General features: G+C 39.4%; 1 protein-coding gene across 5 annotated transcripts in view; it reads right to left on the bottom strand.

The window, feature by feature from the left end:
- The window catches only part of PMS1 (PMS1 homolog 1, mismatch repair system component), a 42,450-nt gene that overhangs the window by 12,136 nt on the left and 12,054 nt on the right, over positions 1-18,260 (bottom strand). For all 5 annotated transcript variants that reach the window (XM_082284708.1, XM_082284706.1, XM_082284709.1 and 2 more), the window contains 4 exons: positions 10,735-10,851; positions 6,916-7,038; positions 5,626-5,769; positions 3,496-4,391 (listed from right to left, as the gene is read on the bottom strand). In XM_082284708.1, the coding sequence (XP_082140834.1) occupies positions 3,496-4,391; positions 5,626-5,769; positions 6,916-7,038; positions 10,735-10,851 (1,280 nt within the window). The remainder of the gene's footprint in view (positions 1-3,495; positions 4,392-5,625; positions 5,770-6,915; positions 7,039-10,734; positions 10,852-18,260) is intronic.

The raw sequence follows: 18,260 nt of genomic DNA, 5'->3' as shown, positions 1-18,260 counted from the left end.
CCCAAGCCTCAGGCCTTACTTAATAAAAGCATATTTGATTTCAAATGGCCTAAAATTAGCCATATGAAGTGTAAGAATACAGAATATGTATGATTATCACAGAATTCTGTAACTAATAATCAATCTTACAGATTTTTCAAAAACAGTCAATAAAAAACTACTCCTAAAAGCTGTCTAAATGGTAAAAACATTACTACATACTAAACCTCTACAACATGAACGGATTCTTAATGAGTTTATAAATGTCAGACAGATAGCTAAACTTTTATAGGTCCCAGGTTTATGCTTGCCTACTGAATATGAATTTCACTTTTCTGAAAGCAAAGAGCGTCATTTGCTGAACTCCCTCTTTTTGCCTTTATTTGATATTCTGAATTCTAGAAGGCAATTCAAACCAGTCTAATCTTCAATTAAAACAAAACCAAAAAAAAGTAGTACTATCATATGTTAGTACTGGAAATAAGTATTTTAGCTGATCATATTTATTTATTGCTACTTGCTGGAACAGTTTGATTCAATTATGTGTATGCATGCTGGAAAATTAAGGTCAACAGAAGGGTCACCATTTGCAATTAATTATGATGTGCTAGCATTCACATATGGTACTAATATTTAGTTAACTAAAAAAGTCAGCTTAAATAGTTTCTTGCAATAAATCACATCCTAGAAAATATGGAGCAAACATTAAGATAAAAAACATCTGCTCCTTTTAAAATGAATGGATGAAATCACTTGAACAGATTTTTTTTAATCCCAAATTCATTTACAGCTTTGACCGTATCGATAAGTACTTTGTTTTGAATAGACCTAACAGTAATGCACAAAAAATATTTAAGTGTAAGAGAACTGAGCTTTCAGTGATCACTGATAATCCAAACCAAAAGCACTTCCAAACAAAGTCCAACTTGCCTGTCAGTTTAGGCTACCACCAGAAAATTCCAGCCTTACAAAATTTGATTGCGAGCATCTTCCAAATTCATACACATCATAATAGTGATTTGCTCAGAACCAAAGAAAAACTGCAGATTGACAAACTATGAGGGAACACCTTTGCCTTTCTGAAAATCCTTCCACAGAGGAACATATAATCAACAAGTGCTACAAGAATAGCTTTTCTCTGCTTCGTCAATTAAGACTGCAAATTCACGATTCTTTTCTGACGCTACGAAACCCGAAGCCAAGGAAATCTGCAAAACTGGGTGTAAGCACAGAGTGGAAGACTAGAATGAAGTCTAGTTTCAAAGGCAGCTTTGGTTTAGCTAGAAAAATGGATCCACAATATATTCTTTTCCCCTTGCAATGTAAACCCAAACAAAATAATCAGTATACTAAAAACCCCCTTTTAATATGTAAGTCTCTCAGCCCTTATGAAACAAATAATGTGAATTTGAGTATTTGGAGCAAACTCTGACAGCAAAGACCATGCTACCTGAAAAAATGTTTCTCTCAAGGCACAAATCTACTCATGAAGAATTACTGCAGAGTGCTGACAAGGTGATTTGTTAGTCCCCTGGTAATGTGTGTAGCTTTGAACCTTTCCTACACCTTCAGGGTAACTACTCCTGCCACTGTTATGGCACTTGGAAGGATTTCTCCCACTCCTACCTGAGCCTGATAAAGCAGGAAACACTAAGGCCAGAAACATGCAAACTGTATTAACTAAGAGCTGAGTGACTGCAAGGACTGAAATCCTTTGCAAAGCAGGGGGATATGCGATGCTGCCAGCATGGACATGCATGGAGCTTTCCTCCTCTATTATAAACCTAAAGACCATAACATTTGACATTCCGGTTGTGTAATAAATGCTGGCTTGTTTTGAAAAGGCCATCCTGTGTCACTGTGAGACATCTGGTGCTTGTACAACTCCCAAAAGGGATTTAAATTAATTTAGACCCGATGGAGGGGCCACAGAGAGAAACAGAGATGCTGAAACCATGCACACCCATTGCACAAGGCAGGACTTTATCACAGAAGGATGGAGGACTAGAGCCCAGGAAACGTGAGGTTATGCCAGCAAGGATGCATGAAGGAGAGCTGTGGCACTTGGGCTGCCCTGATGTATATACATTTGTTGTTACCTCTAGGTGGCCCAATTTATCCAGAGTACCTGGAGGCAAGACTTAAGTTCTCTGCTCCAAGTCCTTCTGGATTGCTGCTTTGCAGGAAAAGTTGTCTGTATATCTCTTCCTATTTGTCACTCTCTGAGGCAATTTTAAGAGAATAAAAGTGGAAAGGTAAACCGAAGCTGATATCTATAGATACAACTAGTGGCGAATTCTTCATTTCTTTCAACATCCATGGGATTCAATCCTACATATAAGGAAAATATATATACTACATATAATATATTGCATTCAATCCTACATCTAAAGAAAACTTGATTACCAGAGAGGTATCCTTCCTGAACTAATGCAAAGTTAATCTGTAGGCACACTCTTTAACATAACAGTTGTACCAGGAAAGCAACCATGAAATCTCAAAAGCTAAAGCAGAGCAAATTAAAATTTTCTGAAGCAGCTGGCAGAACCTTTTGTTTCATTTCATTTAAAGCATGAATATAATTGGAGTCGATTTTTACTATTACATTAATATTTCTGCTTATGCAGAGATGGACACCAACACTTTCTCAAGCATGGGTTTGTGACCATAGTGTGTTGCTTGCATAATAAACTATAAATTAGGTAAATCAGAAGGTAGGTGAAAAGGTTTCACTTAACTCTCATATAACTGACATTCAGAACAATGCAGATGTTTTCCTAAAATATTTTCTTTTCTTGCAGATGGATTTCAAAAACTCAGTGACAATTCATTTCAGAAAAATATGGAATTTAGCTGTTCAGATTGCAACCCAGGAAGAGACTTGGTCTTGCTTGAAACAGATTAAAATTTAGACTGTGCTGCTCTCTCTGAACCAGCACTAGAATAGCTGTTTAGGGGAAAAAGTAATTCCTTGTGTCATTTGACTGAGTTTTGCAAATACGAGGTGTCCTAGGTCGGGATACAAACTAAGTTTAGAGGAATGGAATTTACCAAATGTTCAAGGACTAAAGTTCCTAAAAAAGAATTCTCACTTTATAGCAATGAAAGTTGAAAAACCTCTGAAGAACTCTACAGGGCCTCACCCACCACCGTGCTGGTTTTCAAGGACAGTGCATTGGGAGTGACATGGTAAAGGCAGCCCTTAGAAGTTTGAAGATTCAAACAGACACTTTCTTGCCTGTTATCTTAAATAACTATTCAGCAGAACTGTCCCTAACTACTGCTGTCTCTAACCTAACTGCTGCACAGCAGTAGCAAAATGAGTAATTCCAATCAGCAGTGCACAACTGCACACAGCAAAATGTGACAACTCACAATACTGATTCTGATCTTGAAAAGCCAAAAGTCTTTTTCTGTTTTTTCATAAATAACCAGAAAGTTACAATTGTTAAATTTCATTACAAGTGACTCTTTGGTAGCTTCCAGATTCAGAAGCAGGACACGGCCTGAACTTACTTCTTTTTTTCCTCTTCACACAAATTCTTCCACTGCTCTTCAATTGCCAGCAGGATGTCATTCATGCTGGTCTTTGGATTATCATTTATCAATTTTGGACGACATTCGTGTGTGAAAAATTCAAATGCAGACTTTGGTTTCTTTATTATTCTGCTATTAATTAAGTCATAAGCTGTCACACGTCCAAATTTTTCACTTATCACATTTTTTTTCTTTATGCTTTGATTTGAGATTTGTGGATCACTGCTTTTTTCACCAGTGTATTCATTTTGCTTATTAGTTGTCCCTCCAACTCCAGGAATCAAAATCTTAACTGGTTCCAGCTTGTCTCCCAGACTGTCTTTAAATCCACTTCCCATACTCCAGCTATCAGCAGAGATTTCAGATAAGTCCTTAGGGACTAAGGCTTCCTCATTTTTATCTATTTCATCAGTATTTTCAGAGCTCAAAAGATGCTCATTGGCTTTTTTAGACTCGGGGTCCGCAGGAACACTATTACTTTGAATATCAGCCATATTCTGTCCATTCTGTTCCTCCTCATGCAATAAATTTAAGGAACTGTCTGGAAAGGCATCACTCTTAGAAACCTCTCTTTTGTCCAGGTGACTGTGTACATTATCACCACTAAATGTCTGATGATTTAAGCAGATCTCTGCGTTTTTTCCTGCTTGACAGTTTTGCACATCATTGCTGAGTGAAAGGAATGAAGTATGAGCATGTAGCTCATCATTTCCAGATGGTCCCATTTCATTAACAGCCACATCTGTTTGGTCTGTTCTATGAACAAACATGTCTTCTGAGGTAACATCTGTTTTATTACTTTCACCAGGGACTGTAGCAGGTAGTGGCCCATACAGTGATTTCAACACGTTTTCAACTGCAAGTAAGACAGATTCCTGGAAAAAAAGAAGAAACAAAACAGAAAATACACACACACAAGTGTAACTTGTGAAAATATAACAAGTGAAAATGTAACTGCCAGATACCAAGAATATGGAACAATATGCAAAATGCTCTCATTTGGAATAATTTTTAGACAAATCTGGACAGATTATTGTACTTCAGTTGTTCACACATTCCAAAAAACTCTGAACTGGACACTTTCAGCCTCAAGTATTTTGTGACATGTATTCTGCTTCACTAGTTTACTCTGATATCACAAAACTAATTAAATGCTTTCTTTGTAACAGGGTTCTGGCTGCTTAAACCAGCATCAGGTAAAGCTATTCCTGCCTAATATGGAGTTAGAAGTTTACAGCCAAAACAGGTGCACCAGCAACATCCAACTTCATGTGAATGCTTTTGTGTAGGTGCTTTTATGGTGCATGTTTCCAAATCAACTTTGCACCAAGTGATGAAAATTAGTAAGATAAAAACCCAAAGCCCTAAAAAACAAAAATAAATTTTAAAAAGCAGAAAAAAAAAAAAGAGAAAAGAAACTCCAGCCCTTTTTCTGATGACAAAGGAAAACTAGATCAAATCTAAAAATGTCGTGTTAATTTTCATACAAGTGACACTTGACAGGCAGTACATTTACAAGAGTAACACAGACAAATACAAAAGGTTCTCATGAAGAAGAGGATTAACATACTGGTGTGATTACCTATATTTACTTTGAATAAGCACATTATAACCATCCATTCAATCTTTCTAATTTCTGTGCCACTTAACTGATGTCATCAATAATCTATACACATAATGACAATATAGTGCTTTGATGAGAAATCAACTCCCCTCCTGCCCACCCTCACCTTAATGGTGGTGTTTAAATAGTGATTACTTGGTTTACATATGAAGTTAAGCATGAGATTTATGTAGGGCCACATTTCGTAATTCCACTTAGCTTCTCTCACTGTAAAGCCATTTGAAACCAAAGTGGTATACACATATATTTAACAGCATCAAAATCTTTTAAATCAACTGGGAAACTAATTTTGAAGAATCCCCCACTTAGCCTGTTCAGTACTTTTTGATGAAAACAGTCCTCTGACAAAGACAAGCTGTCATGTAACTAAAAAAAACCAAAAACCCAGTGGCACTGCTTATGTTTGAACATTCTGGTAGTCCCAAGGCCCTTATTACACTTATTTAAAGATTGACAACTCAAAAACAGAGTAAAATGGTAATTACCTTATACTGCAGCAAAACTTGTGTTTTATCAGGTGTTATATTCACATCCACAGCAGAGGCAGGTACAGTAATATTCAAAAAGAAAACAGGATATAAACGAGTACAGTCCTTTTGTGTCATCTGACTGTAGTACTGTCGAATTAACTAGAAATTGATTTAATAAAGAGATGTCAGTAAAGGCAATAATATAGACAAAAAGGCACAGAAAAAAATTTTGACATTATAAAAGCATAACTGGTTTGCTGGTTTTGTTGGTTTCTGAAGTTAAAGAAATGCTTAAAAGGTCCTCAAATACATGTATGCCAGAATAATCACCAAAAGGGCAGCTCCTGGTGGTCTCCATGACTTCATAGCATGGAGGTAAAAGTGATATGTCGCCTATTTACCATGCAGGGCACTGTATTTTTACTTTGTATGGTAGTATGCTGAACCCCACTTTGAATCCAGGCTTCCCTGCTCTCATTAAAGAACCATCCCTGTCATGGGATTCAAGCTGAGTTTTGAACTCCTAGAAGAGCCAGGCACATCAAATAATGCATTGAGATGGATTACCCTTATTCTGCATTTAACATACCAACACAAGTTCAGGGTTTACATTTACAAAGCTTTGCTTCCCAATTGAAAACTACCGTTGTGTCCACTTTAAAACCTACATAAACACTTTGGCATGAACATGATTTTCTTCCCTGGTGATGAAAAGGATTAGGACAGCAAGGCTGCTCCAAGTGAAGTGCTGCAAGGTTCAGTAGTGAGAGAAACCCAAGAGTATCAAATTCTGCCTACACAATGCCTAGCTGTAGCCAATGCTGCTGCACTATCACTTTCATTTCTATCCAATGCATACACAAATTTAAAGGGAAAGCATGGGTGTTTGCTTGAGAAGCCCACAGCTAGAAGTGGACAAAATCAAAACTATTTTACAGAAGAATTCTCTTACAAAAAACTACATGAAGTTCCCTTATGGGAAATTGCACAGGTGATTTCTGCAGATTAATACAATAAAGAACCAACTATTCTGGTGTCTTGCACAGAGCATCTGAAATTAGTTTTGTTAAATAGCCAAAACCACAACCTCCAGCTCTGTGGTCTGACTGCAGCAAATGGAATGGAACTGAGGCACCAGCAGCGTCAGATTTGTGGAAGGGCTTTCTGTTGTAAATGCTAGTATCTTCACCTGTGATATTCTTAATTATTGCGTGGGGGAAAAAAAATGTTGTACATTGCTTAGGTGTCTCTGTCCTCAAAGAAATCACATTTCTATTCTTTGAATTACAAGCTAGAGGATGTTACCTTCAGTATTTCCTTCTGAAGAACTGGACGATTATTTATAAAAATGAAACTCCTTTCCGAGCTTGAAAGGCTTGTCAAAGAACTGTCTGACTCAGCTTTTGGGAGAAATCCAGAAAGATTTATCTGTAATGATAAAACAAATACAGTGCAAGTCTTCTAAAGAACCCAAAATGTTTTGTTTATAGAGGTGAGATAGTAAAAGAAAACAGTACAGGAGTCCAAGTCATTCAAATGCATGCACTGCTTCTTGACAGTTACAATATACAAAGATAAAGGCAGCTAAAGGAAAAAAAGAAGAGGCTGAGAAAGATGCGTTTGTATCTATTTCCCTTGATCAATTTATTGAGATATTTCCCATTTGGACTGCCAGTTACAGCAGGATGCTGCCTGGAGCTGAGGCTGTGGAGAGCCAGACCAGCAGCTCTTGGCTTGCTGACTGCAGGGTCACCAGCATAAGCCCTGTCAAAGCTAAAGGCACAGAGTGCTGCCCAACCTGGCCAGGGCAACAGTGAACCACCCCTACAGGGAAAGCCCAAAACACACAGTCCCTCCCTTTCTGTGTGCAGAGCACCTTAAATAGCCTGTCATAGGGCATTTATTCAGGGCACCTAAATTTACCTACGCCACCTGTATCCAAATCATCTGACTCTCAAGAGTGCTGAGCACCCACGATTCACAGGCTGCAGCAGAACCTGTGAGCACAGCACTGCCAGGGAGCCTTAGAAACAGTACATGATTTGTGTACCTAACATGAACTCCCAAGCTTCAAGATTTTTCTATTGAGACTCTTTAACATGTTTTTTCAGGTCAAAATAAGCCTGCTGACTCGTGCTGCCTGTCCTTATCTCTTCCCCCTCCCCCCACTAAGCAACACTGAAACTGTTGGATGGATTTCAAATCACTGATAAAGAAGCAGAAATCCCAAAGACGGATTTCCACAATTCCTGTGATAACTGACAGCTGTTTGGAGAGAACAGCCCCAAGATAATGACCTTACTAAGGAAAAGGCAATTGTAACTTTTCAAAAGACAGGAACCAGCAGCATGCAAGAACTGACATGCTGGGCAGCCCACATCCTGCCCCACACATTGCCCTCTGCCACCTGCCCAAACTAACAGGTGAAGAACCCTGGGGCAGCATGAGGATGGAGATTTTGGAGATATGGGAAAGTCTGGAGAATGTTCTGGTAGCAGGGTGGATCACTGAACACAGAGATGAGTCCTCATAAGGTCTGCTTTTGGCAGAACCCCTTGTATTTACTAAAATCCAAATTATCATGCATTTGAAATGGAATTTAAAATCCAAATTTGGGATTTGGCCTATCCTTCCCATTCATCTACGTCACACCAGCTATCTGCTCATGTGCTCCCTTATTCCCTCCTGACCTTGTACCAAGCATTCTGTGCTAAAGCTGGTCAGCAACGTCGCACAGAACCAAACACCACTGGTCAAATTAAAGAGGTGTCAAGTATCTGTTGGATGATTATCAGAAAACAACATGCAGCACTTCTAGATTTTACTCTGCAACTTTAGCACATCCTCCCCCAATGTTCTTCCTCTATGCTTCAAGCTCCTTTTCTAATTTGCAAATATTTGTACAAGTCTTTCACTTCAAGCGATATTTTTATATACAGAAAACATAAAAGCAAAACTGAAAGTCTCTAAATAACTCATTTAACAAGTCGCCAGATTTAGAAATGGCTGACTGCTGTTACTATTTACAGCCATGTAGACTATCAGTATGCTCATTGAAAGTTATCTACAATTTATAAAACTAGTCTTAGTAGAACTTTCATACATGAAAGTATATAAAAAAAAGGACAAAATTACAGAGACTTAAAAATAGTAATGAAACTTTAATTTCATACTAATCAACTGTTTTCAAAATTAATACTTTAATAAAAACACCAACTTATACATGTATTAAAATATAATGTGATGGGTGGACAGCAGAATGCCTTTCTTTAATACTTATCTTTCTCCCAGTGGCACATGTAGCTGCTAAACAGCCTTCATAGGAAAAGAAGGGACTAGGGAAATTTCCTGTGAGAAAGTTTTCAGCCCAAATAAATCTATCTGTTTACAAGATTGGGGATCTGAAAAGTGTAAATACTGCCTTGTACTTGTAAAAAGTTATGTCATCTGTTTATTTTCTTAGTTTTCTTTTTATTTTACAAGTAGCTCCTGAGTCTGCATGCTTCAAAGCTAATTTGAGATGTGTTCCTGTTTCATACAGTGCTCATAATGGAGATGTTTCCAAGAAAGCCAGTCTAAAATCCCTGGATCACTTGTTCAAGAAGTTTTAACTCTGCAGTAAGGAACAGCGAGATTAGTTTTGTCTTCAGAGGAGACTTTGCAGCAAAGGAGCAGGAAGCTACACAATGAACAAGTAGGAGTTAAAAGAATTAAAGAGCTGCCCTCTGGTCTGTATAGCAAAAAAGACATGGACCTAATGGGAAGGAAAAAAAAGCAGTATATGCCTTGCCCTTAAATACCTGTTCCAACACCTGCACTCAAGGGAGAAAAAAATGGTTACATAGGCAACTTAACTCTGTCACTTCGTAGTGTTTGGCTGCCTAGTTTAGAAATGTCAGAAACAGTTTCTGAACATCGACATTATGCATGGATCACTTATACACCTATAAATGATGCACATGGTATTTTACACACTATTTAGAGACAGAGAGAGAGATGGAATGTTCCCCAACTTCTATTCAAGGAATATGGATGCCTCATGATATAGCAGAGAAGTAATGTGAGAACCTGAGTGCCCCCTCCAAGCTAGTCGCTTCTAAATACCCCCTTCTCTTCCCTTTGGAGCTCCCTGCACTTGTCCTGTGGGCACATCCAAGCTACATTCAGGTAAGAATAGCTCTGAATGTTCTATTCAGACATAAACAACTAAAACTTTGTAAAGTACACGAAGTGACCTTGCTTTGATCCCCCTCATTTTACTGCATGTATAAAAGCATTCTGGCAAACTCAGGACTTAAGTCTGAATAATGCTGTTGAACTGTACATATAAATAGTCAGACTTTAAAGTCTGAATAATCTTATTAAGCACATGCTGAATGCAGCATTGGTAAGTTGTCTCATTGCAACCTCACAGTGATTCATCTCATCCTGTCACGGTTTATTACTACAGGATACAGGAAAATGCAGCTTAGAAGGTTCCGAGATTCCCCTTTAATAAAAATGTCTCCCAACAAAAACGGAAGTAGAGTAAAACATTTTTGAAAACATAAGACAAAGGAATTCATGGGGAATTCCTTCATATTCAGAAGGGGCAAAAGAAGCCAAGAACACGAATTTTTTTGAAAACTAGGAAGTATTTCCTTGAAACACATGGTTGGTGGAAATTTTGCATAACTTGCCCTTCTAAGTATGTATTTCTTTCACTGCTCAGGTGCCCCCACTGAAACTGAGGGGATACTCTTTAGACTACAAGGCTAAGAGACCACGAAGATGAGAACAATCTCAATGCTTAGATATTAATCAGAGCACAACCTGCCTGTGGCCCAGGAATCCCAACTGAGACAGCTCTGAGCAATCAGCAATTCTGCATTTGTCATCACAACTGTTTTTACTGCCATTTGATCAGTGCCACATGAGTCCTGACGAGATGATTCTTGGAGTGGATTTTCAATCACCAAACCAATTAATTTTACAGAGAGGACAGTAATAGAATCAAATGCATTAATCAGATGTCAATCTGGAGATACATCTTCTTTTTTGAAGTCTCCTTCTTTCTGAATTTTTCTTTAGCTCTCTTCATTGACAGACCTGAAGTGAATTTGGGAGAAGGAAGTTTAAACTCACCTCAGGATATTCGCAGCAGTGTTGAAAAGGTACCATACTGCTCATAACGGCTGTTCCCAGAACTGACATACAGGCCATTTTGTGATCTGACACCCTGGTCTTCTGCCAAATAACTGCCTGAAACAAATGGCACAGAGTCAAATTTTTGACATTATATTTGTTGAACTCATGTCATGTCTATGAACATGCATATGCAACTGCACACACACTGTATATGTAACATTCTGTACCTTGACCCTCTGAAAATCACAACTTTCAGTGTTAACAGACTCGATATGGTACCTTTTGACAAGTCTTCTCATACTGTATTACTTATTTACACACCCAGCAATTGGAAAACTAAGCAAAGCTTGTATTCATGAATGTTTTGTGGCTACTCTGGATTTCTGTACCTGAAGCAACTGTTAAAACCAAATCAATAAAAACACTACTTCTCCTAGATATAAAGCAGGGCTTTGTGCTTTTCCTGAGCATATAAATTGAGGGTTTATGACATGTCTCTCACAGGCTGGTCAACATTTGAAGGTGGGCACGGCAATGCTTACGTTATTTCTACCAAAGAGGTTGTTTTGGTAGAGATCAGGCTATTAGCTGTCCATCCATCTCTCTCACCTGCATACTCTAGGTCTATGACAAGCCTGCCATTTAGAAAGAAAAACACTTTCTAAGGAACTATATTAGGAAAGCAGTTATTTGTCTAATGAAAATCTTGTACAAGTTAGAAGGATGAAGGAATATCTGCCGTATTAGCTACATGTCTTGAAATACTATTACAAAGATTTAATAAATACAGTAAGGCAATATGAACTGCAACTTGCAACAGAAGTTACTTGTCAAGTCCACTTATGCATACAGAAGGTATTAGCTACTTTGGGAAGTGAAATTTTGTCTATCACTAATGAGAAGTCCTATACCAAACAGTCACAAATTTAACTCTAAATCTGCTTTCATTGCCGTTGTATCAACAATAAAAATGTTATCCTTGGTTGGTTTTCTGCTTCTAGGCAACTGAGACTGCTACATTTAGGTCCACTTCATTTTTGCCACCGTTAGCTGTCTGGGTGTATTCAATGTGCAACCTTTAAACACAAAAGGAAAAATAATGCAGAATGTTGCATTTTAAATTGGATGTTACAGTGCTGTTAAAATTTATGTTTTTAGTAGGTACTAGGTGTCCAGTAAATTCAAAATGAGTTCACAGTATTCAAGCACAGGATGTTAAGTGAAAGGATGGTGAGAGAGCAAAAAATACACATGCATCCATCTCAAGAAATGCAATACATAGCCTTAAAATTCCACCTGTCCAGGGGGATATTTGCTGCCCTTCAGGGATGAATTCCACAGAAGAACACGGTGCTCCTGTAACATAATCCCTTCCTACAGGACAGGTGGAATTGTAAAGCTTTTGAGACTGTTGACCCTAAACTATTCCCCAAACCTTTTAATTTTCCAGTTCCATGTACAATCTGCAGCATTTGTGAAGTGGGGCTTTTTAGCCCTGCCTGAATGTAATTCATTCCCTATACAGCAGCCTGACAGCCCTTTGCACATGCTGGATCACAGCTCAGTTATCCTACAGTGAGGTGAACCCCTCAAACATAAAACACAATTTACATCAGGGAGAGCAGTGAACAGAAAAAGGGGAGAAGGAGAAACAAGCAAGCAGAGCCATGGGCTGGGTGCCCACAGATCCGGCAGGGAGTCCCTCCCCCCGTGCTCCAGAGCAGGCAGAGGCAAAGGACAGCCCAGGGCTGCCTCTCAGCCTCTCTCCTCTACACCTGCTCTAAGCCTCCTCAAAGACATCCTGGAGTGATGAAAGAATCCGTCCTCTTCTTTACAGCTCCTCTTATAAAACATATCCTGTACTGCTTCTATTTTAAAATTAATTACTTAAAATGGAAACAGAAAGTGCCAAGTGATTTTTTTTCTTTACTGGATGTATTTTAAATTAAATGCATGTGACCAAACTGAGAAAGACACTTGTTACATGACTAATATAAACATCATGCTGTTTATTTTAGGGTATCCTAGTGTGATGCTGCAGGTACAGATATAAATCTTAGCTGCTGATTATTGCAAGGTTATTACACAGCTTGACCTGCTTGAATGGCTGATACTCAGAACTGTGAAAAGATTGCTTGAGTAAGGTTGTTTTAAGAAAACTCTGGAAAATAAGAACTTATTAAATGCAAACTTGCTAAAAGTAGATACTGTAATAGGTTCAGCTTAGTTCTTTAAATAGTCATATATTCACCAGATATTTATACTCAGTACTACAGACAAATTTTAGGAAATAGTTACCACTGTAGGTTAAATTAAAGCCTACAAACTGAAGAGGCCATGCAACTCCTAAATTTCTACACCATATAAAGACAGCATAGAGTGTGCATTCATTTTTAGCCCTGGCTGCACATTATGAAGCAACAACACAGGAAGATCTTGTAATTTACAAAAAATTATTCTTCTAGATTCACCAGATGCATCAACAGGCATTAAAAAACATCAGAGAAACAATGCCTGTTCCATTTCATTTATTTTGGAAAGTGTTGCCATGAGGTCCCTGCAACACCCTATTTTTTTAACCTTGCTTATACCCTTTAGTTTAGCTAAAAATACACCCCTCACACACCCCCCATATTTTTTTTTCTAGGTCATATAAAGCGGGTGTCTAGGATGAGCCAAGGAAGAATCTGACTCTAGTCAGTATGATGACGCTGCAGAAACAGCCTACTCAAAGATATATTATTACACATGGCCCATCTTAGGTTTTGCAAGAGCTAGCCAAATATATCCCACCTCTCTGTTTCATTGAAAGGGATTGCACGATGCAGATATTACAAAATGTCAACGCATATAAAATCTATTGCACATACGCAGAAGATAATTATGTGTGTGTCTGTGTGTACCTATTTCCCCACCCCATGCAGCCCTAGGACCTAGGCAGGAGGATGACAATGTACATTCCAACCTAAGTGATTCTATGACTCCACGCACACATGGACTAGGCATCTGTTATTTCAAGATGAACACCTAAGGCACAGAAGGATTCCTTGAAAAATGTGTAAAGGGTGGAGAAAGAGTGTGCAACCTCTTCCCACCGAGGTCCCTGCTATATTATACAGCACTAGAGAGAATTAAGAGCTGCTCAGTATTTGTTTCTTCAAAGACCCCAAGAAAGAACAGAGAAAAAAAATGCAGTTGCTCTGCATCCCTAACTATCCTTCATATTGTAGAATTTCTACCAGCAGCTACAGTGATTTGCAATCCCAGATAAAAGGAAAATCTTAATTAGAGCTGGGACTGGATGCTGTTTCCGACTGTGGCTACTTCAGCACAATTACGATGCTATGAGTTAAACCAACTCATTCCATTTACCTTATTACTACATAATGGCAGTAACTTTAAGGAGACTTTTACTACCCAAACCACACCTATTTTCTTCATTTATTTCATGACAGTCATATTCTTCACCCTGTAATAAAGTTTGAGGGTGTAAAAGTCTAGTTGAGCAAGCAGCTGTACATGAGCTATAGGCTGGTAACCTGAGTTAGCTCTGTAAAAGAGAACTGCATTTCACAGTCTCTTTAATTTTGTGCTACATACTTCAAACATCCTGTCACCCTGGCATCTGAGATCTCACTGCAGATAACTCTTTGGGCCAGTATGTTCCTTAGCTTCTTGACTTCAAACCTAATACCTTACTAAGCTTCAAATGAAAGCATTGCTTCCTACCTGGTAAGAGAGTACACAAACAGGAACAAAGCCAGGCAGATACATCCCAAGTTTGACTGAGGCCAAGGGAAACAAAACCACATCATCCTGTACAGTGTCTATAAGCTCTTCAGCTTAATGATGCACAGACACCCAGCTCCAAGGGCTGGCACATTCTCTGCAATGAAAGAAAACCTATCTGCTAAGATCAAAAACTGATCAATATAAAGCCTTCACCACATTCTTTAGAATACCAGCCTTGAAAAGCGCTGGTGTTTTTCAGCTCCGTGCCTTAACTGGTGTCCTGTTTTAAAACCAATGTAAGTTGCCTTACTAAAAAGGGAACCCTTACATAAACTACCCTTGAAAACAGAAATCACAACAGTTTTTCAATTTAGCTTATAGAAAAATTAAGCAACTAATCAACTATTTTCCAGGATATTTTATACTCACCCCATAGGAATCAGTTTGTACACCCCCTTCATTTTGTACACAATGCTGGGACAACTACCAGTGGAGATATGCAACAGAGAAACTCAAGGCACCATTTTTCCCCTCATCAGATGCAGTTACATACCTGTCTATCCCATGGGCATCGGATATTAGAGCCATCAAGGGGATTTGTTGAAAGACAGTCATGTTCCACAGCACTGTTCATTCTACAAATTCCAGTGTATTCCTTACTCAGATTTCCCGTTCATGACACGAGAGCACCCTCTCAATTAAAAGGGTTTCTTGAGCATGACACCATGGAGAAATGCTTGGATTTGTGAGTTAGGAGGTTAGTTAGGAGAGGAGACGTATTACAAGGAGCCAAGGGTCTTTATCTGGTAATGTCTGTCTTCAAAGCCTTTCAAGAATTCCAAAGACTATTGAGAGTTGCACTTTTTTTGATTGCTTTAATCACACGTGTTCAGCCATGGGTGTTCAGAGAACCTGATCTCCTTTTATGACCAGGTGACCCATCCAGTGGATGGGGGGAAGGCTGGGGATGTAACCCAAACATCAGTAAAGCCCTGGACACTGTCTCCCACAGCACTCTCCTGGAGAAACTGGAAGCCCATGGCTTGGACAGGTGCACTCTTTTTGGATGCACTCTGTCTGGATGGCCAAGTCCAGAGAGTGGTGGTCAATGGGAGTTAAATCCAGTTGGCAGCTGGTCACTACTACTGCTCCCCAGGGCTCGGTATCAGGGCCTATTTAATATCTTTTCCAATGATCTGGAAAAGGGGATCAAGGGGACCCTCAGTCAGTTTGCAGGCAACACCAAGTTGAGTGGGAGTGTTGATCTGCTGGAGGGCAGGAAGGCTCTGCAGAGGGATCTGGACAGGCTGAATTGATGGGCCAAGGCCAATGGTGTGAGGTTCAACAAGATGAAGTGCCAGGTCCTGAACTTGGATCACAACAGCCCCCTGCAGCACTAGAGGCTGGGGGAAGAGTGGCTACTAAGGTGCCCACTGGAAAAGGACCTGGGGGTGCCGGCTGACTGCAGCTGAACATGAGCCAGTGTGTTCCCAGGTGGTCAAGAAAACCAATGGCATCCTGCCCTCTACAGTGTAGCCAGCAGGACCAGGGAAGTGATTGTATTTCTGTACTCAGCACTAGTGAACCCACACCCCAAGTCCTGCGCGTAGTTTTGGGCCCCGCACTACAAGTAATACATGGAGGTGCTGGAGTGTGTCCAGGGAAGGGCAATGAAGCTAGAACACAAGTGTGATGAGGAGAGTCTGAGGGAGCTGGGGGTGTTTAGCCTGGACAAAAGGAGGCTCAGAGGTGATCTTATTGCTCACTACCTGACAGGAGGTCATAGTCAGGTAAGGGTCAGGCTCTTCTCCCAGGCAACCAGCAACAGGATGAGGCAAATGGCCTCAAGGTGCATCAGGAAGGTCCAGGTTAGGTGTAAGGAAAAATTTCTTCACTGAAAGAGTGGTCAAGCATTGGAAAAGGCCCCCCCAGGGAAGTGATGGAGTCACCATCCCTGGAAGTGTTCAAACACTGAGCAGACATGGCACTTCACAATACGGTTTAGTAGGCATGGCGGTATTTGGTCAAAGGCTGGAATGATACTCTTGGAGTCTTTTCCAACCTTAATTTTTCTCTGATTCTATGAAAAGGTTAATTACCCCGGAGGGTGACTGGGCACTGTAACAAGCTCCCCAGGCCTATGGTCACAGCACCAAGCATGACAGAGTCCCTGAAGCAAGTGGACAACATTCTCAAGCACGTGGTGGGATTCCTGGAATATCCTGTACAGGGCCAGGAGCTGAACTCAATGATTCTTGTGGGTCCCTTCCAACTCAAGATAATTCTAAGATTCTATTAAATTCCACTTCCCTAGCAGGAGGAAAAAATAAATAAATAAAGCCTCATAACCAATTAAAGTACTGTCAAAAACCAGTTTCCAATCCAAAATTGTGATTCAGAAAATGTACATCACAGTGAATTCTATTTAAATAAAAGGAGGTTTAAAAGCCTTTTGTAAAATAGTAGTTAACAAAATAACATATATAACAGTGACAAAGTACTTTGCTAAAGAAGAGGGAAAATTCCCATGCAGCTTTGGAAACATCCTTTTTTCCACTAACCTTTTTAAGCCTACAGTGTGAGTGCAAAAGCCTTGCAAAGGCACATCTCAGATTCTGCAACACACACCGCATATGTGAAACAGTAATTGTTTTGAGATTTTAGATATATACTGTGCTGTCATTTGAAAAAAGTGATGGATGAGAAACTGGAAACCTCAAGGAATTAGTAATAGGATATAAAGCATTTCACCTCTGGGTCACCAGTTCAAATTCAACCAGGTTGGTAGTGACCAAAAGTAGTTACCATCTGGCAGCTGTTCTCTGACTGCTGTAAATTGAGTTGAGGGTCTCAGCGCATTTCCTAGTGGACAGGTGTCCTCAGCACAAAAAACCACCATAATTAACTCTCTGTTTGGCTTTCTCAGCAAAGCCACTGAACAACGAATGGAAGCAAACACTGAGCTGTATTCCAGGTTAGCATGGAAGCACTGCAGATTCTCAATCGTAATTCCTCTTTATATTTTAAGGCACACAGATTAGTGAGGGATTTCATTCATCATCATTACATTAAACAGAATAACCTTTCCAAGTCAAGATAGAGTTTATGTGCTGCTATTTCTGCTCAATTCGGATTTCTTTTCAACATGCAGCTACAGCAGTGTTTGGAAGCACAATGAACGAATGAATGCAAAGTATAATGACATTATTAAAAATAGTAAATTTACCCTAACACACCCACTCTATCTCAAAAACCCCACACTTATTAGAGAGCGCAGGGACACAGGAAAAAAACCCTGGATCTGGATTATTTCATACAAACTGTTGTTTAAGATTATGCAACTTTGGAAAATAGAGGAGACTTACTGTAAAGGAAACAAAGATGGCATCCTTTAAGTCAACACCACCAACGAAAGGGGATTTGGGGAAGAATATCACCCACAGTTATTATAAGACTTTTTAAATTGACCTTGCATCCAAAAGTTTTGACTCATGACTCTCTTGAGAAACAAACAAGAAACAGTTCTAGGCAGAACTGCGTGTGACCAAGCTTCAAAATGTAATGTGTGAAAAACACTGGAAAAAAAGTATTCACTTATGCTGCTCAAAGAGGAACTGGAAAATTTACTGAGCCTACTTATGGCCCATCAGTACTTTTGCACAAGACATGGGACCAGTTGTGCATGCTATGACCTGCTGATAGGCACCATCTAAACCATCTGTTGCTGAAGTTTTTTTGGCTCTACTAAATCTGATATTGCTAAAATAGGTATAGTTACTGGGTGTCCTTGC

This window comes from Coloeus monedula, assembly GCF_965178545.1.
Source record: "Coloeus monedula genome assembly, chromosome: 7".
Classification (NCBI taxonomy): domain Eukaryota; kingdom Metazoa; phylum Chordata; class Aves; order Passeriformes; family Corvidae; genus Coloeus; species Coloeus monedula.
Note: the sequence above shows the minus strand (reverse complement) of the source record. Positions and strands in the feature narration are given on the sequence as shown.